The sequence below is a fragment of the Trachurus trachurus genome, assembly GCF_905171665.1.
Source record: "Trachurus trachurus genome assembly, chromosome: 10".
Classification (NCBI taxonomy): Eukaryota; Metazoa; Chordata; class Actinopteri; order Carangiformes; family Carangidae; genus Trachurus; species Trachurus trachurus.
In genome coordinates this window covers 38,085,755-38,101,129 of record NC_139894.1, presented here as the reverse complement: position 1 = coordinate 38,101,129, position 15,375 = coordinate 38,085,755, and the positions used below count along the sequence as shown (strand labels likewise).

Below are 15,375 nucleotides of genomic sequence, written 5' to 3'. Positions count from 1 at the left end.
TGGGTGAACTATCCCTTTAAGAAAGGCCAACAGAGGACTTACTCAGGAAGTTAAATTCATTCAATGTCAGTAAGAGGATTCAGTCCTTGTTTTACAAGTCTTTTATTGAAGGTATCCTGACCTTTTCTTTTATCTGTTGGCACAGTAGCTTGGGTGTTAAAGACAAAAATTGTCTGAATAAGATTGTAAAGGTGTGCTCCAAAATAATAGGGGTGCAGCAGGATGACTTGAGTTCCCTTTGGGATAAACGTGTGGCTAAAAAAGCAAAAGCAATTATTAATCAGCATGACCATATCCTGTCATCTGAATTTGTGCTGATGCCCTCAGGGCGCCGTCTTAATGCTCCACTACGGAAAACCAACCATTACTCCAGATCATTCATCCCGTCTGCTGTCAGACTCTTAAATCTAGACCCAAGCTTGTGGAAATAATCATTTTTATCTTTATTTTGATTATTTATTTATTGATCTATTCCTTTTTGATGTTTGACTTGCTTTTTTTTTTTTTACACGCTGGAAAGCCAAACGGGAGACAAAGGTCATCTGACATTGTAAATACAAACTGGCATCTGTGCATATGTACGAATGTGGATGAGATTGTATTGTTGAGTTTGTATTGATGTGTTGTTGTGGATGAGCTTGTATTATTGTTCTTGGTGGACTGCCGAACAGAATTGCCCTCTGGGATTAATAAAGTTGATCAAATCAAATCAAAATGCTGCAGTCGTTTTTTTTTTTCATTTTCTTTTTCGGTTGCTGTTGTAGCACTTTGAGATTTCTTGTTAACTCATTGAGTGCCGCGCTCCTTTCCAAAGTTTTAGTCAAGTGTACCGGCAATTTAGACCATTTTTGACTTTTTATGTAGAGCCATAGTGTATTCTATATTATTGCCACCAACACATACTGTGGCTCAATTGAAAGGTTTAACTTAATGCTTCAAGTGGCCACAAACCGTTTGTTTCTACGTGCCTCCGTTCCTGAGAAAAGTCAAGCTAAACATGGCTGGGTTTCACCAAAATCCCTCCTTTTTTTCTAGAAAAGGAGATAGAGCGTCTTTTATGAAAGGTGCTCTGTTTGTGTCTGTCGCTCTTCTCACACTCGCATTTCTGGATCAAAGGGCTCGTATAAGATAAATATATACAACAATGGTTGTTCTATTCACAAAACCACCAGCGGGGGCGGGGGGGGCGCCACTAAACAACAATAACACAGACGCACCGTGCCGTGTCACAGCTTCTCCCCGCGGAGCGTGAGGGTCTGTCGGCCACCGCGGCTCGGGAAGACCGGTCCCGCCGGTGGTCGCGGTCCTTCTGTGGTACGGGTCGGTGATGCCGGTCTGCTTTGGCCCAGAGACCATCAGATTTTACCGCGGGAGGACTTTGGGGAGGACACGGTGTTGCTCCAGATGAAGACCGGGCGGACTGTCGGCTGAGAGCTTCCTGGTTCTGCTCCGAGCAGCTGCAGCAGCTGGAGCAGCAGCGCGGGTGAGAGCAGAGCAGCTGCGCTGCATCTGCATGCAGAACTCGTTTGCAGAAGCCGAGTTATGATAAAAACTTCCAGATCATGAGCTGTCATGTGACTTTGATCGTCATCTATTTCAGTTCTCCTCGTCGTAGAGTCCCCAAATTTACATATAATGTGTATTAAAGTGTCTATTTTCATAATTTTAAAAAAAAAGCAAAAAACGTAAAATTACGTTGTTGGCACTCAACGCATGGGAACGAAAAACGAGAAATTACGTGGTTGGCACTCAATGAGTTAAATGTAAAGTGCATTACAAAAAAAAGTATTATTATTATCATCTGTAGTCCCACATGTAAATACTGACTCAACAGACACAGAGCACAATCTAAAATACTGGAGAAGACCTGATAGATTAATTGGCAATGGGTAAACAGTGGACATCACAAAGACGATTACCACATTGTTAGATGACCAAGTCATGTGACAACAAGTGTTCATTGTATCTGTGTACACTGGACAGCTTGCTTCACTTATGATGTCTATCACTATTACTACTATCATACTACTGCTGGTGAATGTGCAGGTCACAACTTGTCCATGAGAGTGTTTTTGAGTTGTTGGATTGTGTATTTAGTTTGATGAGGGAAACGTAGAAATACCATGCGCCTCTGTTGCGTTACCTGAGCAGCATATGTCTCTGCCCCGCAGATCTAAAAATAGCTTGCACCGACAATTAAAGGTAACGAACCTACTCCTAAGACTATAGGGATTATGGCAATAGGAGAATTTGCCAAAATGTTGAATTATCCCTTTAATGGTATTAACTTGTGACCGATATGGGGCATCGCTTAGCTCAGTTGGTAGAGCAGCCACCCCATATGCAACCAGCCCTGCATCGAATCCCGACTCAGCATGTCATTCCATCTCTCTCTGCCTCCCATCTCCTGTCTCTCTCTTGACTAGACTAGAGATTAAAGTTTATGACAGGTAGAATGGCAAGATGATTATAACAAAGGTCAGGAAATGAATGTCAAATATATTTGAGGTCATTTAGAACAGTATCTCCACTAGGGCTGGGACAATATGCTTTTCTCCCGATTCGATTCTTCTACGATTTTTTGGATGGCGATTCGATTTAAATTGCGATTCTACGATATTGCCGATTCTCTCGATTTTTAGTCTGCATTTTTAACATTTATCTGCACACAAATACTGTAGGAACCTATAAATTAACATACTCCATTATAAAGTGAACTTAAACCCTTTTAATAACCTGTATTCTCTGTATGTAGAAAAGGCGAACAAATGCACATTGCACAATATTTCAAAAAAGAAAAAAAAAAGAAAATCGATTAAAAAATCGTCAAAAAGGATATCGCGATATTTATCTGAATCGATTTTTTCTCCCACCCCTAATCTCCACGACAGTTTGAGTCTCTCCCTGCTGGCTCTTGAACCACAGGTATGGAGAGTTGGTTGAGCCACACCTGGGCCTGGGGGGCTTCACCCCCTATAAGTACATGCACCGTTGGCTGTTCCTCCAGCAGCATGGCATGAACACGAAACATGTTTCATGCACTGGCAACAAGTAGCAGCAAGTCCTTGTAGTCACTGTTGTTAAGTTTGATAGAGAACGTGATAAACAGGTCTGAGGAACTCCTTGCTTTAAAGTGTACCACCACAGTAAACATCCCATACTGGCTGATCTGAAGGAAATGCATCATGGCTGGATATTATGGCAAAGCTCAAGGCTAGGAGATGGGACTATAAGGGCAGGTCCCTGACTACAGACGTCCTCTAGCAGAAGGGACGGAGGCTCAGGTCCTGCAGTGAGATGCTGCTCATGTTCTATCATTGAACGGTGACCAGTGTTGTGCTGCAGTCTGCTGGAGCAGCAGCATGTCTGACCTCAACACAAGGAAGCTGGACAAGCTGAGTCTGTGAGATGCAGGATATCGCCAATCAGACACTAGATTAGAATAACAAATACACTTGCCTTGCCTTGTGTTTGGACTGTGGGAAGTTGGAGAACCCAGAGAGAACCCACACAGACACAGAAAGAACATCAAGGCTCCAACTCCAAAAGGCAAGGAGTGTGTGAATGTATACAGACAGCATGTGAGAGGCCTGAAAGAAGATCCCTGCAAACAAAAAACTAACAATACAGTACAGGGTTTTCCCCAGTGTATTATAAGACTCTGCTATAGGCTAGCTGGTGTTTAAATAAGTTACATAATAACAGATGTATATGATCATATTTTCAAATTTCCAGTCAACTTTTAACATTGATCTTAAGGCCTTATGGAATCACGACTTCTAAATGCTACTGCTCCATTAATGAATCTGTTCCCTACAGGGCCCTGCCATCAGTCAATGGTCAGTCAGGCCCCTGTCACAAAAAAACACACTTGGGCACCGGTGGCCCGCCGATGGGCCGCCGATGCCACCCTAACACCGGGCTTAACAAGTTTTCTGGGGGAAACCCTGCAGTATAAGTGATGGCTTGCATGAGATCTATCAGGAACCAGCAGAGCTCCTTCAAGACACAGACTGTGTAGAGGTCACACCATGTACAGGTAATCAACACTGGCCAGGTGAGTTCTCTGAGCGGAGACCCAGTAACATCAGAGATGGGACACCAGTTTGATGAAAGCTGCTGCCATAGGGCTGGGCGATATGAGAAAAAATCCTATCACGATAATTTTTTTCATATCAGTCGATATCGATATATATCACGATAGGACTCAAGTCACTGTTTTTGTCAAGCCTAAATGTTCTATCATACTCACAAGTGAGATTTGAAGATATCAGAAGGTTATTTCTGATTTAAATATTTATTTTTCGTCAAAAATTGAACATTTCAGATGTAATGATTAACCAGGGGTGCAAACTCATCAGGGGTAAAAAAGGTGACAAGATACTGACCCCCTAGGGGGGTCCGGGGGCATGCTCCCCCGGGGAAATTTTTTTAAAAACCAACTTTAAAGGTGAATTTACAGTCAATTTTAGCATGAGACTAGGGTCCAGATTTACTCAGGTTTGCACAGCTTTTGCTCCTATTAAACCTGCACAATCTGTCTCTCTGTGTTTGGTTTTGAAACATGTGAAGGGGGTCTTCAGCCTATGCAGGTTTAGCATGAGCAAAAGCTGTGCAAAACTTAGAGAATCTGTCCCTCGATGTCCATCAGATGAACCTTGCAAACCTTGCCTTCAAACTAAATAAAATTTAATACAGACTGATTGGTTAATTGTGAAACATTTATTTATTTCTGTAAATGTGTTTTCTGTACGTAGGCTATGCTCCGAGGCAGCGCTGCTCTTTCTGTCCAATAACACACATGAAGCTTAAAAATGCCATCTAGGCTACATAAAATATATTAAGCGGCAATATGTATTTAAAAGATGTTCAAGCAAACGGTTCGGTTCACGGTTTTGTGGTCATGGTTTTCGGTTCGGTTTCTTGGGAAAATCAATCATGTCTTGTATATTCAGGTTAAAACTGAAAGAATGAGGCAGTCTGACATCTGATTCATCATTGTGACAGTCTGAGGTTAAAAGTTGGTGAGATTCTGGCGGCAAGAGAGGAGACATTAATAGTTCCAACATGTTTTAATTTACTGGGCAAAGAAAGTTATCTAACAAATGCTAAGAACAATTAGATATTCACTGAAATATATAACCTATATTTATTAATTGTGGTTCTTACAAAAAATATATCTTATAAAATATAAAAGCTAAAATGTCTCTTAAAGCTCTGCCCCTTTAATTAGTGCATACAAAATAATTTAACTTTAGCCTACTAGCCTACTTTTACAACCACATTATTTACCAGCAACATAAAGTGAAACAGAGGCAGAGGTGTCCTGCCACAGTCAGTCAGCCTCCTCCTCCTCCTCCTGCTGCTGCTGCTGCTGCTGCACAGGTCGCACTGGAGCTAGTCTCGCTCGCCAGACCCTCCTCCAGAGAAGAGGGAGACACTGGAGCTAATAAATGCTAAACGCGCTAATCGCTAATTGGCCGCGATCGCGATCATCACACACACGCGGTCCCATACCATGCTCAAAAAGTCGCGTTAGTTAGTCTGTATTAAAAGTGAAGCTTCAGGTGTGTGTTGCTGGACAGAAGAGGAGCGCTGCCACCACTCGTTGTCATCCAGATAAGGTGCATGCGCCTTAAAGAGACAGGTGCATTGCTTCGCTTCGCCTCGCCTCGCCGGACCCCCCCCCCCCTCAAATTTTTTTTTATTGCGGATTTACACGAATCACACAAATGACCAATTTGGGATCCAAAACGGCGAATTTCGCCGAAAGGTGACGAGTTTGCACCCCTGTTAACATATAAAAGCAATGAGTAGCCTAATAACAGTTTCAGATAAATAAAACTGGTATTATACAGTTAGTTTCAACCAAATAATTTGATTGGACAAGAGACATACATGAGTGCTGATATACAGTACAACAGCACTGGGTCTTTTTACAGACATTATCACTCCACTGTTCAGGCGTTCTTTAACATTACATCAGACAGGAGTTAAATCAGAGCCACACTCCCCTTACAGGAGCTGCTCCATCTCTCTGCTGCTGCTACAGTTATAAAAGGACGTGAAAATTAAAACCCGGACCTGACGTGGTCCGTCTAATTAGCGATAATTCTCAGTCTAAACCCGACTGAAAAAGAAGAAGGAAGAGAAATCGCCGCGGTTAGCGCTTGCTTCGCAAGTGGCCAGTGTTTAGGTCGGCACAGCTGAACAGTGTCGCTCTGGTGTGAGCAGCAGCAGCAGCAGCAGCAGCAGCAGAGCGCCCACGCCGTGACTGCGCTCCCTTTGATGTGTGACGGCGGCCGGAGCTCGACCCGCTCCGACTGCCTGGTGTCTCCGTGGTTAAAGTTTAGCGTTGTTTACACCTACTGTATTAGAGTTCAATCAATCAGGGTTAATGTAAACATGACGTACCACGTCTTTTCGCGGTCACTCGTCCTAGTTCTCCTCCATTTTTTCTTTCGAGGCAGCACTCATTCTCTCTCTCTTTTTTACTGGCGATGCCCCGCTGCTGACGCCAGGCTGCAGCAGCCCAAACATTACCACATGTTGTTGTGCTGTGTACAGTCTTCCTGTGCTGTGTCAATCTAACCTGGTTGGCTCAGCCAGTGGTTCAGCGCGGCGCAACTCTCGTTTTCATTGGCTGTTTCAAAACATGAATGAATGAAACCTATCGACTTTCTATCGACCACGTTTCATATTGCTATTGAGTAAAGTTATATCGCGATATATATCGTTATCGTTTTATCGCCCAGCCCTATGCTGCCACCACAGAGACAATACGACTCAACTTACCAGTCAGGTTAACAAGTCTCACCTGCATGTGCAACTCACACTTCTGATTTAGCTTACTAAAGAGAAAAGACAAAACCAACATGGCCAACAGGGCCTGCATTTAAAAGAGGTGGAGTCTGGTGTCTTGGCTGGTTTCGTAACTCCTCATAATATAACATCAAGAATACGTTCTGATATGCAACCGCACCGCTAGATGGGGGGAATTCCTACACATTAGACCTTTAAAAGAGACCAAAGCTATGAAACACTTTCAAACCTATGTCTTTTTTAATACGATAAAAAACCTGAAATTTTAACTCAATGTGATTAATTGTGAAAAGTGACAAGGAGCTTAAGACATGTACATACAGTAAATATTGACAGACCAACGGGTCCATTGTGTGTGTGTGTGTGTGTGTGTGTGTGTGTCTATAATAAAATAATGAGTTCAAACTCATTTGAAACTGTACATGATTTTCAGCTGATGAAACTGTGACAGAGGACATCAGTGGTGTGTGATCTGTGTGATGGGGACAGGCAGTGCTCACACTGCCAAGACAATGTGGACACACGTGCAGCATCCCAGAACCACCTCTGAATGAGGTCTGCGATCGCATCTCCAACATGTCCTAAATGCGTCTTAGACCGACAGGCACATTGCAATACAGTAGTAGACTATGATGGAGGTCAGCAGTCTTCACCATGATAATGGAGCTACTGAACCAGACTAAGAGACTATTAAAGGCTCAGGAATCCTTTGCAGGTGTTTGGACTTCATCAGCTGATGTGTGACACCATTAGGTTACAATAGTCAACTTTTCTATTTTCTCATTTTTTGATTTACTGAATTTTGGGTTTTCATTAAATGTAATCCATTGCAATTAAAAGAAATAAAATAAAATATTTCAGTCTGTGTGTAATGAATCTATATGACACGAGTTTACTATTTCAACTGAGCTACTGAAATAAATGATCTTTTCCATGATATTCTATTTTATTGAGATGCTCCTGTATACTGTATTTTCAGCTGACCACTTGTGATTGGATCACCCTCACGCATGGGTGCAGATCCCGGGGGGGACATGTCCCCCCCAATTTCTGAAAAACATGAATTGTCCCCCCCAATAAAAATACCCTAAATTATTCAAAATTGAACAAATGTATTTTCAGATTTCACATTTTAGATTCACATCTAAAAATAAATGATTGAAATGGTGAAACAATGTTTGACAAATATATTTCTGACTCCATATCCCATCTCTGGTCTCCTCCACTACAATGCAAATGAATGGGTAGTTTCTTACACAGATGCCGATGACATCAGCAGGCTTTAAAGAAACAACCCCCTCAATCTTAGGGCTTCATATTTTGATATTCATCCATATCAATTAATCATGCATAAAGTAGTCCCATACACTGGGAGAAAGGGAAGATGGGGAGAAGAATTGGGGATCTGGGAAGGGGGAGGCGAAAAATAAGAACGTGAGTAGACATTACATGTCCGAGACCTGAAACCATTATATGGACAAATACTGCTGTGCGGACCCCCCCGTAACTCAGAGAAGGGACGGAGGACCCTGAAATTCTCACAGCTCTTAGTCGACATGAGGGTGAGTAGATAATGAGTGAAATTTGAATTTTGGGTGAACGATCCCTTTAAATTATAATTTACTACTATAACAGCAGTGATAAGGCTGTTGGCTGTTTAGGACAAATAAACAAGAAAGGTAAGCACATGATAAATGATCCCTCCTCTGTTGCTCACCCTGAGGTTTCTCTAATTTTTCCCTGTTAAAAGGGGTTTTCCATGGAGTTTTTCCTCAGTGGATGTGAGGGTCTAAGGACAGAGGATGTTGTTATGATGCCATGTAAAGCCCTTTGAGATAAACTGTCTGATAAAATTTTTTTTAAAAATCACTTTTGTGTCCCTCCCAATCCTGACATCGGATGTCAGACATGAAAACGGGTCATGGGTGAAAAAGGTGAGAAGGATGCGACCCCTCTAGGGGGGTCCAGGGGCATGGTCCCCCGGAAGAATTTTTTTAATATTTCATATTTGAAAGCATCAATCTGATGCATTTTGAGAAGAAATTCAAGCAGAACTACAAGACAGTATGAGTTCATAATAAAGTATGGTCACATTATGCTATATAACGTTATAAGTGTTGTCACGATACCAACATGTTGGTACTGGTATTGGTACTAAAATGTTTTTTAATACTTTTCCAAATACAAAGAGAACACAAATGTCATTATTGACTTTATTTTAATAGAAAATCTTAGAACTATTATGCATCAGTAAATAATCAATCACTGCTGCTGCAAGATTAAAATAGAAATTTCCATCAATATTAATCTGAACTCTTCCTAAATTAAAACATTAGTGGTCTGTTTAAAATGAATATCAACGTGTTTTCTTTGCATTATTTGAGGTCTGAAAACACTGCATCTTTTTTTGTTATTTTGACCAGTTGTCATTTTTGGGAGAAATTGTTATCAGTAGTTTATAGAATGAAACACAAACGTTCATTTTACTCAAACACACTGTTGTTTCCCATACGTAGACCATGTGTGACGCACTTTTTATATACAGTCTATGGTGGTGCAGCTCCACAGAATCAAGACCAAGCCACAAATGGACTCTGCTTTTTTTTTTTCCATCAACATTCATCTCCTCTTTCTCTGTTCACTCACACACAGCAGGGTGGCGACAGACAGCAGCACCGACAGAGTTGACCTTACCCGTCATCAACGAGTAGTAGTTGGGGTAGGACAGACTGGGGAAGTCCGGCGTCATGTAGTCCACCTTCACGCCGTTCGCCACCAGCTCGCGGAAGCCGGGCAGCGCGTGCAGGTCGTCCATGTAGTCGTAGCGGAAGCCGTCGATGAGGAACGCCAGCAGCGGCGTGGCCGCGAGACACCGCTGCCTCGCGCCCAGCAGCGCGAGCAGCAGCAGCGCGAGGAAAGGAAGGGAGCGCATGGCTGTCTGTCCCCGGGACATGGTCCTGTCGCCTCGTGCTCAGCCCTGTCTCCTCTGAGGGAGATGTAACGTCCCCTAGGGTGGGGTTAAAGTTTGCCTGCGGAGATGAGTGACGCGCGCGCACGGTGCCCCGCGCAGAGGGGGAGTGAACCCAGACATAGAGCAGCTGACGCTAGAAGCAAAGCCCTGCAATAATACAACCAGCGTGGTGGCCACTCCCCTTGGAAAATATCTAGCAATGCTTTAAAGACTGTTTTTTTTAAAAAGCACAGTAGCTTGTTCAAACTTTATGTAAACAAAAACCAAAACATTTTAAACTCTTATAATACATTAAAGGGATAGTTCACCCAAAATTGAAATTTCACTCATTATCTACTCACCCTCATGTCGACTGCTGGGAGAAGTTTCAGAGTCCTCCGTGGCTTCTCTGAGTTACAGGGGGTCTCGGCGTAGCAGTGCATGTCCATTTAACGGTTGCAAATGGATACCAACTGTCTTCGTAACAAAAAGACACACCAAAAAACATCCAAATACCTCCATACTGCTCGTATGTAATGTCCCTCTTGTATTGAAGCCCCGAAATGCGAAATTGTCCCGAAAAAAATGAAATAAGTCTATTTTTCAAGCTTGTTTGAAGCAGAAGCTCCTCTTCCCGGTCCACTACAACACAAGCTTGAAAAATAGACTTAATTAATTTTTTTTGGGACAATTTCGCATTTTCGGGCTTCAATACATTACATACGAGCAGCATGAAGATATTTGGATGTTTTTTGGTGTGTCTTTTTGTTACGAAGACAGTTGGTATCCATTTGCAACCGTTATATGGACATGCACTGCTATGCCGAGTGAACTATCCCTTTAAAGGGCAGCAGTGACCTGAGCCCACAAGCACCACATATTAGTTACTGAGCTTCCCCTGCCTCCATCATCCAGCTTTTGTACCTGTTGGTTCAACATTTTGGCAAATTCGCCTATTGATAGCTTTCATGTGACGTCACGGCCCGTATGGAACGCCCCCCTGGCGGTCAAAACAATCCACTTCCCCGCTGTCCGCTGGTTAGGACAAGGCAGAAAAACACACACTGCTCCCTGCTGCTTCAAAAATACCGGTGTTATGGCCCAACTGGTGTCTGATTTAACTGGTTACCGTACCGAACAACAGCTGTGCTGCACTTCCGTCCACAGATTTGTCACAAATTCACAAATCAAGCCACAGTTCACATGTTACTGCAGCGTTGTTACTATGCTTCTGTGAGTGAACCTGTTCCTCCAATCTACAGACAGTCAGCGCCACACTTCTCTCACTCTGCACAATACTGCACACTATGACAAAGCCTGTCATGTTAAAGTTACGAACTAATGGAAAACACTCTGAAAATACGCTAAACAACACCAGTCATCGTCCTCGCCGCGCCGCGGTCGGTCCCGACCCCCGTTACCGTGTCGCTGCCGCCGCGGGCGGTGCTGTTGCCGGTGTCCAGTGGCGGTGGTCCCGCCGGGTTACCATCGCCGCCGCCGCCGGTCCCACTGCTATCGGACCGCCGTCATCGTTGCCGTCGGTAGCGGTGCGTAGCAAAGCTCCGGGGGGAGGGGGGGCAGCTGGTCACCGTGCAGCCCAGCTAAGGGCTCTGGTTTGTGGGTGAGAGGAGCAGGGAGCCTGGGCTCAGTGGGCTGGAGCTCAGACTGTGGAGCTCAGCGGAGCTGCGGTACCAGGACGGTGTTCCCACACAGGAAAGCTACAGGTACATTTCTACCACTTCAATGAGTTCAGAAACATTATTTTAAGATAAAAAAACTACAAAATGGGGCTTTTAATCAGAAACCAGTTGAGCCATAACACCGGAGGTATTGGTTGCAAGCGGTGGAGGATGATGGATTCTCCACCAGGTAAATGTAAACATCGCCCAACTCGAGCTTCGGCAGGGAACTGGTCATCTCAAACAGCTCGTATACAGCAGCTGGTGTTGAATATGGGCCACAAGTGCCCAAAACTTCAAAGTTGTTTTTATATCTTTCTTTCTCGGCTGCTGGCAGATGATTTAAGTCATTACTCGGTTGTTTGTCCATAGAAAGTCCGTTGTGCTGCCATTTTGGAATGTTGCTTTTGACCGCCAGGTCCCTGGGAAGTCACGTGACTGAAAGCTATCAATTGCCATAATAGTCCAGTAATTTTAAGCCAAAATGGGGCTCAACCTTGAACAAATTGCAACAAAAGCAAACTCAACTGATGTATCCTCAACATGTCCTGAGTGAGGGGGGAAAAAGCCAGAAGAATCCCATTAGGGGAAAGTTTCGAAAAAGACCAAAATATAGCCCATTCATACGCCTATTAATAATTTTATCACGTGAATATGGTAACATTTTTTACCTTAGATATCTCCATGAAAATTACCCAGCTGATTACTTACATTAAAACAAACAAAAAATGTATTACAAGTTTTTTTTTAAATATTGTTTGTTAACATGTAAGTAATCAACTGGGTAATTTTCATGGAGATATCTAAAGGTTAAAGAGATAGTTCACTCAAAATTGAAATTGCACTCATTATCTACTCCCCCTCATGTGGACTAAGGGCTGGGAGAAGTTTCAGAGTCCTCCGTGGCTTCTCTGAGTTACAGGGGGTCTCGGCGTAGCAGTGCATGTCCATATAACGGTTGCAAATGGATACCACTTTTCTTCGTAACAAAAAGACACACCAAAAAACATGAGTAGATATTGAGTGCAATTTGAATTTTGGGTGAACTATTCTTTTAAAAAAATGTACCCTATTCACGGAGAAAAATAATTAATAGGCTTTTTCCCCCCTCACTCAGGACATGTTAAGGATACAAAATCAGCTGAGTTTGCTTCTGTTGCAATTTGTTCAACCCTTTTTCATAAAATGACTGGACTATAATCCCTATAGTCATAGCAGTAGGTTCATTACCTTTAATTATCGGTGCATGTTGCTTTGAGATCGGCGGGGCAGAGACGTGAGCTGCTCAGTGAACACAGTGGAGATGAATGGTACAGGTCCCCTGTCCCTCATCAAATTAATCAAATACACAATCCAGCAAACCGTTTATACTAAAATATTTAACTTTATCTGCAATTTTTTTCTCATAGGAAATGAATGGAAACAGTCTTCAAACTCTTCAAATCTTCTGCTTCTTTCAGCCTCTATAGCTTCAGCATACTTTCAGCTACAGACTTCATTCAACTTTTAAACTGTTCACAAACCTTTCAACTATTTAACTTTAAAATCCTGCATGGTTTAGCTCCTCCACCATTGAACTCATTCATAAACCAACGCAATAACACTGGTCAGATCACTAAAAGCGCCACTCGTGGTGACTTAACAGTCCCATTCAGGAAAAGTACATTTGGCCAGCTATCATTTTCTGTTAAAGCATTACAACACTGGAACTCACTTCCCACCCATATTAAAGAAATACATACATACTGTACTTTTACATCCAAACTAAAAATATGGCTCGCTCATAATTACACCTGTACCCACTAAGATATTGTGTTATTTGCGTCATGATCATGCTGTCTGTGTTTTATCTGTCTATGTGATGTCTGCATGCACCCCTGTCTGTCTGCATCCCAGAGTGTGTAGTACAGTATGTGCTGATGTAGCCTATTGTGTGTGATTACTCGTATATTGCATGTGCTGCTCTTGTATGTTTTGTATGTGCTGTCCTTGCATGATTGTACTGATGCCTACCTGTTCTATCCTATCCCTATTGATTCTTTTTAATCATTGTGTTGTAATATATTGTGGTTGTTGTTTGTTTTTAGGATGCCCATTGTCATCTGGCCGGGGACTACAGCAGGATATTAGCCATGCTGGCTAAAGCTGCCCTTTTTACTGTATTTAATGCAGTTGATTAATTGGGACTGTCCACGTACAATAAAACAATAAACTAAACTATACTAAACTATTCAGCTATTTCTCAGGGACATCCCCTTGGCCAAGTAGCCAGGGCGCATGATCAATTGGAGGCATAGTGACAGGACCCTCAACTGTCACATGTATAATAGTGTGTGTAAGAGAGTATAATAGTATGTGTAAAAGAGTATAGTAGTATGTGTAAGAGAGTATAGTAGTGTGTGTAAGAGAGTATAATAGTATGTGTAAAAGAGTATAGTAGTATGTGTAAGAGAGTATAGTAGTGTGTGTAAGAGAGTATAATAGTATGTGTAAGAGAGTACAGTGTTTAGCACCATGCCCTTGTCTATAAAAAGGGCAATAAAGAAATGTCAATGAATTACAGACACACTGAAGCCGCTTTGTCCACAAACTTTTATCTCACATAATTAAAAAAAAAAAAAGATAACATTTTATTACATTGCCCAGATATCACTCACTGAAATTCAAACTGACCTCATTAAAAAAAATAAAAAAAAAATAATAATAAATCAATCAATCAATTAAGAACAGTTTCAGTCAGTCAGCTCCACTGTGGCTTGGCTGGCCCAGTTTACACTGTAACAAACCATACAAGTCCATGCTAAGTCCTCGGGTCCAAACTTACCCAGCTGTGTTTCCTGACCCAATATGCAACCAGGGTTGTAGGCCTACCTCTCTCTACGTCAATGACTATACCTCAGGGAATTCATCTTTTGAGCTCCTTAAATTTAACCTTGAATTTTTCCACAATCAAAATTTTTAACAGATTATTCTAGAAATATTTGACACACAGACAAACCGAGGGTCAGAACCTATCTACCCTCTGAGACCCCTTCTGCCCCACTATCCCCTACGTCTCCCAAACCCTCCACGACTCACTGTGTTCATTGTGTTTGTAATGATTGGTGTTGGCTTCAAGATTGACTCATCTGACAACCAGAGCACTAGTGTCTGATCACAGGACACTTTTAAGTTTTCACTCTTCAGTATTGATCAGTAATATTAGTGGTTATCAACAAATATCCAGTCCCAGTCATTAGATAGAGATAGAGAGAGAGATAGAGAATACTTTATTCATCCCTAGCAGGGAAATTCAAGTTAGTCCAGTAGCTCACACAACAATGACACAAAAAAGATGAACACAAAAAACATTTTAACAAGTGTTATATAAAACGATTGCAGCAGGAACAAATGACCTCCTAAATCTTTCAGTTCTGCAGGTCAGGGAGATGAGCCTGTTACTGCAGCTGCTCCTCTGACCTGAGAGGGTTTTGTGTAGAGGGTGTTGGGGGTCACCCAGGATGGTCTTCAACTTACACCCCATCCTCCACTTATCCACAGCCTCTACCAGCTCCGCTCCCTCCCCCATCACATGAGCCTGTCTAGTCTGTTCCTGTCCCTGACCTTGATGTTGTTACCCCAGCAGACAATAGCAAAGAATGTGACACTTGCAATGACAGACTGATAGAACATACGCAGCATTACATTACAGACATCAAAAGACCTGAGTCTTCTTAAAAAGAAGAGCCTGCTTTGTGTCTTTTTGTACACATCATTTGTGTGTACGGACCAGTCCAGCCTGTCATCAAGGTGTACTCCAAGGTACTTGTATGACTGAACCCTCTCCATGTCCAGCCCATCCATAGTCACAGGCCGGAAGGATCTTTTGGACATGCCAAAGTCAATAATCATTTCTTTGGTCTTTGATGTATTAAGCAACAAGTT

The 15,375-nt window shown here is 42.5% G+C and overlaps 1 protein-coding gene across 1 annotated transcript in view; it reads right to left on the bottom strand.

Moving 5' to 3' along the window:
* enpp6 (ectonucleotide pyrophosphatase/phosphodiesterase 6) overlaps window positions 1-9,775 on the bottom strand; it is a gene marked incomplete at its 5' end in the record, with an annotated part of 41,359 nt that extends 31,584 nt beyond the window's left edge. Inside the window, one exon of the mRNA XM_083980319.1 lies at window positions 9,517-9,775. Coding sequence (XP_083836445.1) covers window positions 9,517-9,775 — 259 coding nt within the window. The remainder of the gene's footprint in view (window positions 1-9,516) is intronic.
* Window positions 9,776-15,375: the final 5,600 nt, after the last annotated feature.